Here is a 12,342-nt window from a genome sequence, read left to right as displayed (position 1 = left end):
GTAAATTAAAACTGATCCAATAAATATAACTTTAATTATATTTTAATGCTATCTACAGAAATATACACAATTAATAATAATTTACTGAAATAGTATTGTCAAGCTGTCTACAGATAGTCAAGCTTCTAAATAGCTTATATATATATTTTATATTATTCATTGTCAAAATAAACTTGCAGATAATTAATAATTATCTGATAATTGATAACAGATAATTGCAGTCTATATATTAACTGGATCGATAAAATCATTGAAATAATAAAAAATATTTATCTTCAATATAATAAAAGTAATATTCAATTCAACAAATCAACAATGTAAAATAAAATAGAGAAAGCATCAACATGACTAGTGTAACGCATGTGTCAGGATATATTGGGCATGTCACCAACGTCAATGGGTATCCTCTACATAAATGTAGAGGGCCCAATTAGATGTTTATCATGTCTTCCTTGACTACACCCAAGGAACTGTCAGCTCATGTAAAGGAGGGAAGGAAAAAAGAAGAAACTTTACAAGAATTGTCCATTACTAATAAGATAATATATATAAATAGTTCACATCGATATATCCATTAACTAAAATAAAATAATGTGACCACATAGTTAAATAACCAACAAAAAAGAAAATAATGAATCAAAATACGCACACTGTGCAAAGATACAAAAAGACAAAATACCACATTACAATTATGATGGAGTCCAAAAAATAGAAAATGCAGTTGTTGTACGACGTTCAATTTTTGAATTACCTGTTTAGTTACCTGTGACTTTATACTCATCATAATTTTATTTCGTTACAAACTTTTACCTTTCTTTCCTTCTTTCTCTCGTCTTAAAATTATTTTTTTGGTTTATTGCACTTATACATAATGTAATCGATTAAATGTACCAATTGTAAAAGTATGTTCAATTTGACACTATACTGTCCCACACATATACAAAGTTGAACAGATCTAACTGACAACTCATGTAACTTATGATGCACATAATAGTATATACTTTTTCTTTTCTTATCAATTTTTACAATATTGGACTATATTTAAAATATGTCTTTTGTTCTTTTTCGCAATAACAAAAAATATTTTAGAAATAAAATTTTATTATTAAAATTTTGTTTAAGATTTGAAGATAGCCATTTTATAGAAAAGTTTTAAAGAAAAATTTTGGTACCACCAACTTTTATTTTAATTTTGTAGTTACGTTTATACAGCATTTTAAAATGAGTTAAATTTTTTTTGCGATTTTCCTATGAAACTAAATATTAATCAATCACGTGTAAAAGACGCAAGTAAACATTGTCTTTTTATGTCATTTACTGATAAAAATTTGCGATTTATACTCTATGATAATCATTAACACTTGAATAAACATTTGTAGTTGACATGAAAAAAACAAGTAGTAGTAAAACTAAGTTTATAAAAAAAAATTATAAAAACGTTGTCCAAAACATGTTATAATAAGTAATAGCGAATAAGTGAATTTATTATCATATCTCCTAACAAGTAATATCCTATAATGATATGATATAAATGATAAACTCACGCAATTAATAATTATAATTTTTAACTTGGCTATACATCGAACATTTGTCGTTAACAAACGATAATGTTTCTAACATTTTGTAATAAAAATTAGAGATAATCATTTCAGTAAAAAAAGCGTTAAAACGTTATTATTACCTATGGAAAAGAAATTACGTTCTGTTATGTTGTAATATCGATGCATATTACTTTTAAATAATTTTTAAAATATTTGGATGTAAATTATAAGAAAAATACAATGCCAGAAAAATTGTATTATACCAAATTGATATCATTTTAAATGCTTTGTAATTTAAATATATATATATTGTGTATTAGTTATCTAAGTCATGATTACCATGTAATAAATTGTAAAATTATAATAATAAAACAGTTTAAAAAGGCAGTACGGCATTCGAGATTACCAAAAAAATAAGTGATGGAGACCATCAACTATATAAAGAAAAATGCTAAGGTAGCACTCATATACTGTCACACTTACTCTGTTCTGCTTTTCTCTCCTTTTTAATACATCAGCACAGTAGGGATTTGATAAAGTAGAATAACGTAGCACAGTACGGAACATATTAGTGGTGTCAGCTAATCACTTAGCGATTCAGCTCAACACGGCGGAAAATGAGCAAAAAACAATTTACCGTACGCTTCCTGTCACTTATAAATCTCATTTTTCCGTTCAAATTATTTCTATCTGACTACAATTTATTTTGAGAGTCTAAATAAAGACAACAGAAGGCGAGTCGATTTTATTATCTCTTATAAACACATTTTAATGACTAGAAAAATACATAGCATTTTTTAACCAAACAAAAAAATTCTTGGAGCGATGCCTCCATGTTGTTGCCGGACAATTTTTGTTTGTATTGAGTCATACCAGATGTTCCGTCTAACTCTTATTAGCTTATAAGTGTCAAACTTTGATTGCTTATTCTATGGTATACTTCCACCGCTTATCAAACTCATAAAAAAAAATTTACGTTTTTTTCAGTTAATTGTAATAAACCAAAAAATAAAAAGAGGAGTTAAAGGATATATGACAGAGTGTAAAAGGTGAAAAGGGTGTAATATGATTAAATAATATAAATAAAAAGGGTGTTTAGAAAGGTGAGTAAACGGTGGCAGAACATATAAGTAAAATGGTCTAATAAATAAAATAAACATAATCGTTTATGACTAAATAGTTGATTTATCTTGGAGGTTGATTAATATTAAATAAATGATGTTAAATGTACATTACAAAATTGTATAATTTATCTTAATTACGCAATAGATTGAGGTTCAAAAGCGTAGGTTAAATTGTAAGTACCTTATGTCCTACGTCACGCTATATTTTAAGTAATCTAATGTTGATAATGTATATTAAATGTACTATGCATACGTTTCACTCTATACGTTGCATAGTTAATATAATTATTTACGAAATCGATTCATTTTTAAATAATACGAAATCGTTATACAAAATTTATGACTAATTTTTATGTGTAAAAAATCCTGAACACTGTATTTTTAATATATTTTTTTAATATATCTTTATAATCTGCCCTTATTTATTTTTATATAATGGTCCAATGAGTATTTTTTTTTTTTGAGAGATCGACACCAATATTTCTTAAATATTCTTCTGGCTTGGCTAAAACAAAATTTGAAAGTATTTATATCTTAGTAAAAATTTTATCAAGTCGGTATTGTGGTGGCCCAATTAGTCCCAACGCTAAAGTTTTGAATAGATGTGGTATAATAATCACAAAAATAATAAAGACAAAAATTAAATACTAAAAGTATATTTGTAACTTTTCACGCGTTGTCTGCCGGCGCGATGTTCCTTAAAATAAAGACATTAAGCTCAAAGACTAGCTATCCACTAAGTATAGGATACTTAGTCACAATACACTTAGTCCAATAAAATTATTATTAAGTTAAATTAAATCTTAGTTTAAACTGAGAAAATTGTGATCTATAGCTTTGTCACGTGACTCGATGTTCGTTAGAACAAAGACATTAAGTTCTAACTAATTATCCAATAAGAATAGTCACAATCAATGATTACCTTTTAATTAATATTTAAAGTTAGGTTGGATTTATTATTATGATAAGATAATATAAAAAAAAATTGTTTTTCGTTTAAAATATTAATTGATGTTTATTTCCATAATTAGAAAAAAAAACATTTATTTTTATTAAACAAATAAACTTAAATTAAAAAGGAGAGAAAAGCAGAACAGAGTAAGTGTGACAGTATATGAGTGCTACCTTAGCATTTTTCTTTATGTAGTTGATGGTCTCCATCACTTATTTTTTTGGTAATCTCGAATGCCGTACTGCCTTTTTAAACTGTTTTATTATTATAATTTTACAATTTATTACACGGTAATCATGACTTAGATAACAAATATACAATATATATATATTTAAATTACAAAGCATTTAAAATGATGAACGTGTATAATTATTATAAGTTCTAATTATAAATGTGTTAACACACATTTGCACAATTTTTAAAATATAAATATAATATTGAAAAATTTAATATGGCTTCTATTTGGCAGAAATGATTTATTTTGATTTTATCTATTTCAAAGTACTAGGTAAGGGAAATGTTATCCGAGTAGTGAAGTCATACAACTTTAATTAACACAATTGAAAATTTTTTATCGTCTATAATTTATTTTTTTGGTTACTATTCCTATTGATAGGCAATTATAATATTTTTGATTGAATATTTCTATGGTCACTTAGCCATAGAAATTTTATAGTAAATCATAATCAGTATGATACATATTTTTTCTGAACCTTATAAACCAAACACTTATAAAATAATAATCACTTTAAAATTATATAAAATTTTTTTAATATTTATGAATAAATATATCATAGAAAAAAAGTTTTAATGAGTTTATACTACATTTTTATAAACAATGTGTAAAAATCGGATATTTTTTAGAAAATTATTCATGTATCATATTCGTAAAACGGAGTCATCAAGTTCTTAGCCCATAATATTTGAGATATAGTTTTCCACAGGTATAATGAAGTATAATAAATTCACAAAAGACGGGTTTAAAGTGTAACTCAGCAGTGATAAATTCACTCAACACAAATATTTTAGTAATAATTAACATGTAATAATTATAAAAGCAAAGAATATTAAGATTAGTTGTAACTTAAAAAAAAATTATTATCTGGAACTCCATGTTAAATTTTTATTCACTAGTTTGATATTAATCGTAACTCATTAATAAGTAATTTAAAAGTTGTCAACTTTTACGTGGTCCGCTATTATACCCAGAATATCTTGTTGGGTTTAGAAACATGCAAATATAATTTCCTCTTAAATTAGTACTGTATCATAGACTTCAATTCATATATAATAACAATAATTCATATTTATCATAATCAAGAAAAAATAAATATTAAAATTCATTATATTTATTGATATTTTCTAATTTTATTTTTTTTAGCATACAGTCTCAAAAAAATAAATTTAAACAATAATAAAACGTAATAAGNTTTATTTTTTTTAGCATACAGTCTCAAAAAAATAAATTTAAACAATAATAAAACATAAAATTTGAATATGAAAAATATTTTATTTACTTTTTAAAAAAATGTATGATTATTATTATTTTAATGATTGTTGAATCATTTTTTATGGATACCGATAGTTAAATCTTTATATACATATGTATAACATAGTGGAAATAAACTCATCATCATCACCAAATTCTAAAATCATCTTGACAATGTCTTTTAACAGCTCTAAAACAAAGTATAATTATAAATTATATTAATTGGAATCTTTACACATTGATTTTGGTGAGCATAAAAGATTGATACATTATCATTATACAAACAGCTGTTTTACGCAACTCTTTGTTGGTAATCTTGGAGACTTAAACGTTAGGTCACAAAATAAATTAGTAACACTAACTCCTACGTATTTACATTCGTGTAAGTTTGGTTGCATAAACATTTCAAGGAGTAAATTTTTATTTTTTTGATAAAACTATGTCGAACAAAGGAGATTCCCCTCTTCCTGTCATTAGAGGAACTTCCAGCCGGACTGGCAGTAGTGTGAAAACTTCATCAGTAGTAAATTCTATCTCTAATGAGGATTTGATGTCTGCAATGAAATCTTTCAAATCAGACATTCTTTCAGCCAATAAGAGCTTATCTGATCGTCTTGATAAACAATTTAGTGGACTTAGAGAGGAATTTAAAAACTTATTGACGCAAATATCTGAATTAAAAAATGAAAATATCAAATTGCGTGGTGAACTTGAAATTTTAAATACGAAAGTAATAAAATTAGAGGCGTGTAATGTTAATAGTCAGCCATCTACTATTGTAAGTCAAGTACTACATGAATCCTTTGAAAGAGAAAAATGTTCGACTAACATTATTGCTTATGAAGTACCGGAGTCTTCATCCTCAACTATGCCTGAACGTATCAACGATGACATAAATGCATTGGTTGCTCTTCTCAAGCCTCTTGGCAGAGCTGTTCCGCCAACTTTTAAGGTTGTTCGTTTAGGCAAAATGCGTCCAAATTTCAATCGCCCACTGAAAATTATTTGTGAGACGAAAGAGGTAGCTGTTCAACTCTTAATGGATTATAGTTCAAGTAAACGTGATGGAGTATTGTTTTCTGATAATTTTCGTATCGTGCGAGATAAAACCCCTTTGGAACGTCAACTGCTGCGTGCATGTCATGAAGAACTTGATCACAGGACTTCTAACGGAGAAAAAGATTTGAAAATTGTGTATAAGAATGGTATACCGGTCGTTTCATCATCTGGGTTAAAAAACGGGATAACGGACCGACATACACATCATCGTCACTACTAGACAATTCATCATCCAAGTTTTTTGTCGACGGATTCTATCAAAATTGCCGTGGTCTCCGCACTAAACTTCATATTTTTAATTGTAATGTATCCTCCTTAAATTGTTTATTTGTGGTTTTAACTGAAACCTGGTTAACCGACTCAATATTGAGTAGTGAACTAGGTCTTATAAATTATAATGTATATAGATATGATAGATGTAGTTTATCAAGTGTAAGTTCTCGTGGTGGTGGTGTCCTTATTGGTATAAGAAAAGATATTAATTCTTGCCTTATAAAAATTTCTGAGTTAAATGTTGAACAATTGTTAGTTAAATTTTCTATTGGCGNTTCTGAGTTAAATGTTGAACAATTGTTTGTTAAATTTTCTATTGGCGCTGATCTTTTTGTAATTGGTGGTGTCTATATTCCTCCTAATTCTCCCTCTAGTCTTTATGATATCCACACACAATCTGTTGAGTATATTATTCAACAATATCCAAATCATACTTATATATTTTGTGGTGACTACAACTTACCTGAAATAATTTGGAATAACGATGTTAATGGACTTATATACTCCTGTCCATCAACTCTTCGCTGTTCTTCTATTCCTGAAACATTTGCTATGAATGGTTTTTTTCAAAAAAATTCTGTAGTTAATGTTCATAATTCTATCCTAGATTTAGTATTTTGTAACAATAACTATCTTACAGTAGATAAAAGTCTTGACTCTTTAGTCTCACTTGATGCTTATCATCCTGCTTTATATTTATCCCTTAGTTCTAATGCACAATTAAATGACTGTGATAATTCTCATGAATATTTTGATTTTAAAAAATCTAATTTTATTAATATTTGTTCTTTTATTGGAGCCTTTAATTGGAAATCTACTTTAGAGCCTCTTGACGCTAACTCTGCCACTAATGTCTTTTATGATGTGTTGCATAAATGTGTTCTCGATTTTGTACCCAAACGTCGCTTTAGTGTTTCGACTTACCCAGTGTGGTTTACTAAAGAGTTGAAACTTATCCTCTTTCAAAAGAAACAGGCCCATGCGTTGTATAAAGCAGATACTAATTCTTCTAACTACAAGACTTTTTCTTTTTGGCGTGCTAAATTTAAATTTGAGTCAAAAAAATCTTATCGAAAGTATGTTGAAAATGCTGAAAAATCACTTAAAAATAATCCTAGACACTTTTGGAAGTTTGTAAAAAATTATAGGACTTCTAACAGTATTCCAAAAGTATTGTCCTTTAATGGCGTAACTTCTTCAAATGAACAAGAAGTAGCTGATCTCTTTTCCTCTTATTTTTCCTCTACCTACTCTATTGATAAAATAAATCTCGATAACAAACAACTAGGTATTTTACAGTATGACTTACCAAGTTCGGTAAGTCTAAGTATTTATGATGTTCACCAGGAGCTTTGTTACTTAAAGAGGAATTGGTCTGTTGGTCCGGATGGACTATGTGGTGAGTTGCTCTTCCAGTTGAGGTCATATATTGCTTTTCCTCTTTGGCTAATTTTCAGTAAATCCTTACATGAAGGCATTTATCCGTCTATTTTTAAATTAAGTTCTATAACACCAATTCCCAAAACCACTAACTCTGCTTCTGTGTCTGATTATAGACCTATTTCTGTTCAGTCTCACATTTCAAAAATTTTTGAAAAGCTCGTCCTTAATGTAATTCGTCCTTCATTAAAACATATAATTTTAGAGGAACAGCATGGCTTTAGTCCTGGGCGCTCAACTACCACTTGCAACTTGGTTTTTTGTAATTTTGTTTTAAATGCTTTTGAACAAGGCTCCCAGGTTGATGTGCTTTACACAGATTTCAAAAAGGCATTTGATTCTGTTAATCATGAAGTTCTTCTTAATATACTTAAATTAAATGGCTTTGGGGAACCTCTTTTAACATGGCTTAACTCCTATTTAAAAGAAAGATATACNTATAGACCTATTTCTGTTCAGTCTCACATTTCAAAAATTTTTGAAAAGCTCGTCCTTAATGTAATTCGTCCTTCATTAAAACATATAATTTTAGAGGAACAGCATGGCTTTAGTCCTGGGCGCTCAACTACCACTTGCAACTTGGTTTTTTGTAATTTTGTTTTAAATGCTTTTGAACAAGGCTCCCAGGTTGATGTGCTTTACACAGATTTCAAAAAGGCATTTGATTCTGTTAATCATGAAGTTCTTCTTAATATACTTAAATTAAATGGCTTTGGGGAACCTCTTTTAACATGGTTTGACTCCTATTTAAAAGAAAGATATCAATGGGTGAAATTGTTTGGGACACAATCTAAACTATTTTTAGCTTCCTCTGGGGTACCACAAGGTGGACACTTGTCTCCGTTGTTATTTTCATTATTTGTAAATAGTATAAAAAATGTATTATTAAACTGTAAATTTTTGTGCTTTGCTGACGACATGAAGTTGTTCTTGCAAGTAAGTTCTACTGATGACTGTATTATGCTACAGAATGACCTAGATAAATTTACATTATGGTGCTTAAACATAGGTTTAACCCTTAACTTTGAAAAATGTCGTGTTATGACATTCACTAGATCTCGGTCACCTATTATTTTTTCTTATAGTCTTTGCGGTGCTAATGTTGTAAGAATTAATGATTCTGTACTTGACCTTGGTTTTAAATTCAGTAAAACATTGGATCCTAAGTGTCACATAGAAATGGTATGCTGTAAAGCGTTGAAAAAGCTCGGCTTTATAATAAGATTAGCTGCTAACTTAAAACTAAATTCTTCGCTAAAAATATTATATTCTTCATTGGTTCGGCCAATTGTAGAATATGGTTCTATTGTTTGGAACCCTCATTCCTTATCTGATGCCACCCAAATTGAAAGGGTACAACGGAGATTTTTGCGGCATGCTGGATTTATATTGGGTATCCAACATGACCCTCATGATTATTCTCCAGTTGCAAACAACCTTAATTTATCGTCACTGACTGATCGTAGAGTTGCTGCAGGCATTAAATTTCTAAATGAATTGCTGAATGGAAATATTGATTCACCATATCTTCTAAATTTAATAAATTTTAAAGTTCCTCAGAGAAATTCTCGTTCCTATTTTCTTTTTTTTATCCCCATTTGTTCTACCAATTACTTACAAAATGAGCCCATTAGAAGAATTTTAAATAGTGCCAATATGGACCCACTTATGTTATCTTGTTAACCACCTTATTTTTGTATTTTTCTTATTTTTCTTATTTTTGTACCTCATAGCAGCTTGTATTTTTATATACCTATATTCGTATATTTCTGTTGAATCACTGTGAATTACTCCGTAATGTTATTTATGTTTCTGTTGAATTACTCACTTATGTTATGTATGTTTAAATTGTTATTAATCTAAATTGTAAAAAAGGGCTATGCCCGTTAAATTTATAAATAAATAAATAAATAAAATGATTACAATTATACGAGGTACTGATATTCCTAAAAATAAATGTAAAAGTTACTCGGGTAAGCTTTAAATATACCCATTAGGAATATTTAATGGTCAGAACAATAATTTTGATGTTATTGGATTGTAAGATTTATAAAGTACCGTGCAATTTTTAACACACTTATATTAATTTCACTGGTATGTGTGATGTGTGTTTGTAACACTCCACGCGGCACGTGTTATTATTCTCGCGTATCCCGTCGTCTAGACTAGACGTCGTAACGCATTCACCCCACCCCGCTCACCAATCGCCGACAACACTAATCCTATATAATTTTATATTTTTGGTTTTCGTACCCGTAGACGCGTGCCTGTCATTAATTATATATATATATAAACAAATTTTTATTTTGACTGACCAATACCGCACGCGTCTAATGCGCCTTACGTATATATATTTATATATTCCTACCGACGCTGTCGCCGTTTATACCATAGGTATAACGTTACCCCCGCCCACAAAACAAAGCTATACCTAGTGCATGATACGTTTACGTACTTATGTCGCCTTACTATATATATGTATGTGTATATATTTATATATATTCCTACAGCCGCATATGCCTCGCGTACAACGTTTCCCCGCGCCCCGCCCGAACACAAATTACAGCTATACCTCGTGCATTATACGCTTACGTATTTAAGTCGCTTGAAACGTATATATATATATATCTAATTACTATTAAAAATATATATTAACACGCTTCATTCTCATTAAGAGATACAGAGTGTAATCATTCCGATTACAAAGGATCCTTTGTACCGTATCATCATTTTTCGACACTACCTCTATGTTCCGGGAGTGAGTAATTTACGCGCCTGCTGCTTTCTTTGGATGTGGTACCCGTTTCTCAGACTCCCACCCCGAAATCGAACCCTGTATTCCCGTTACCCGTTACAACCATGATATTGATAGTAACTTCTATCATAACATGAAACTAAAAAGTAAAAAATAAATATAGTTTAAAAAAACTAAAAAAAGTTGCTATTTTAAATCCTCCCCAATGAGCAGGTTAAGTGATAGATTTTCAAAAAAATNCCCCCCAATGAGCAGGTTAAGTGATAGATTTTTCAAAAAAATGATATCAAATAAAAGGTAAATATTTAAGGTTTTAGTATAAAAAAAATTATGTTGATTTGTTGATTTTTCAAAAAGTTATGGAAGTTTTAAGAAAAAAAAGTGAAAAAATTTCGAAAATTAGCGATTTTTAAATTTGTAATTTTTTTGGATATTTCCCCCATTTGCGGGGAACGAGGGAATTTTTTTCAATTTTTAAGGGTAATGTCTTCAACTAGATACGATTTGTGATCTTTTGACGTATTTTTGAAAGAAATCGGTCCAGTGAGAGCTGAGAAAAAGTGGCAACAGACATAAAAAAAAAAAAAAACACATCATAGTAAAATTAATATCTTCTCAGCTTCGCATCGAAGCTAAAATCATAGTAATCATTTCTGATTAACTTTTGGTGTTTAAAAAGATTATAAAATGGATATTCAGAACTTAATTAATTTTAATGATTTACTTTAACTAAAAGAACAAATAAAAAAAATGTTGTTAAAAAGATTTACTCAATTGAACGTATTATAAAATTTGATTATAATTGTAAATATCCATTGTTAAATTCAGATGAAACTAAAAATCATTTTTTTTTTTTTTAATTAATGATTTATATAGCAACATGTTACAAAGAAATTTGGAATATTATAGACTGGATATAGCACACACAAGTAGAGTTAAAAAATTAATAAATTACAAAGTAAAATAAATATAGTTTTAAAAAAACTGAAAAACACGCTTTTAAAGGTTATCGAACTAAAAAGTTAAAAATAATTTTAAAAATAAGCTTAAAACAATAACGAACGAAAAATATTAGTATAGTAATATATAATATTGATGATACGTCCACATGTACGGGTATGAACATAAAAAAATTATACAGGAGAATAATGTTTTACGGTGAGTGTTGAGCGGGGTGAGGTGAATGCGTTAAGATAGTCAAGTCTCAAGGCCATAGACGACGGGATATGAGAGATAATAACACGTGACGCGTGGAGAGTTACAAACAATACATATAAATGTGAATCTAATAAAAGCGTGTTAAAAACCAATTTATTAATTTCAACCAAAAATGTTCATTGTCTACTATTTTTTTTTACAAAATTTGAGTCTTATAACCGAAATTTTTATAATGTATTTGGATACGTCTGGACTGTTCCAGACGACTTTGAGTCTATTAAGCGACTGAAACTTATATCTATGAGTCTTATAAGCGACGTCCACTGTAATACGGAAGTTTATTTGATATCTTATCAGATATTTATTGCAATGGTTTAAATGATAAAACAATTCTAATAATTCCCGATAATCACAGATATCAATTATCATAATTGAAAATAATATAGTCAAAAGTTGAAATAAATTCTACTTGGTTTTTATGAAATTATTTTAGCTTCGATGCGAAGCGGAGAAGGTATTAATTTTACTATGATGTGTTTTTTTTTTTTTTT

General features: G+C 28.6%; 1 protein-coding gene across 1 annotated transcript in view; it reads right to left on the bottom strand.

Annotated features, from left to right (window-relative positions):
* Positions 1-5,065: 5,065 nt before the first annotated feature.
* Positions 5,066-12,342, bottom strand: part of LOC126901742 (uncharacterized) — a 17,761-nt gene continuing 10,484 nt past the window's right edge. The window contains exon 5 of the mRNA XM_050678478.1: positions 5,066-5,296. Within this exon, the coding sequence (XP_050534435.1) occupies positions 5,211-5,296 (86 nt within the window). The 3' untranslated portion in view covers positions 5,066-5,210. The remainder of the gene's footprint in view (positions 5,297-12,342) is intronic.

Source organism: Daktulosphaira vitifoliae, unplaced genomic scaffold (assembly GCF_025091365.1).
Source record: "Daktulosphaira vitifoliae isolate Bord-2020 unplaced genomic scaffold, ASM2509136v1 Scaffold_3, whole genome shotgun sequence".
Classification (NCBI taxonomy): Eukaryota; Metazoa; Arthropoda; class Insecta; order Hemiptera; family Phylloxeridae; genus Daktulosphaira; species Daktulosphaira vitifoliae.
This window is presented reverse-complemented; position numbering and strand designations above follow the sequence as displayed.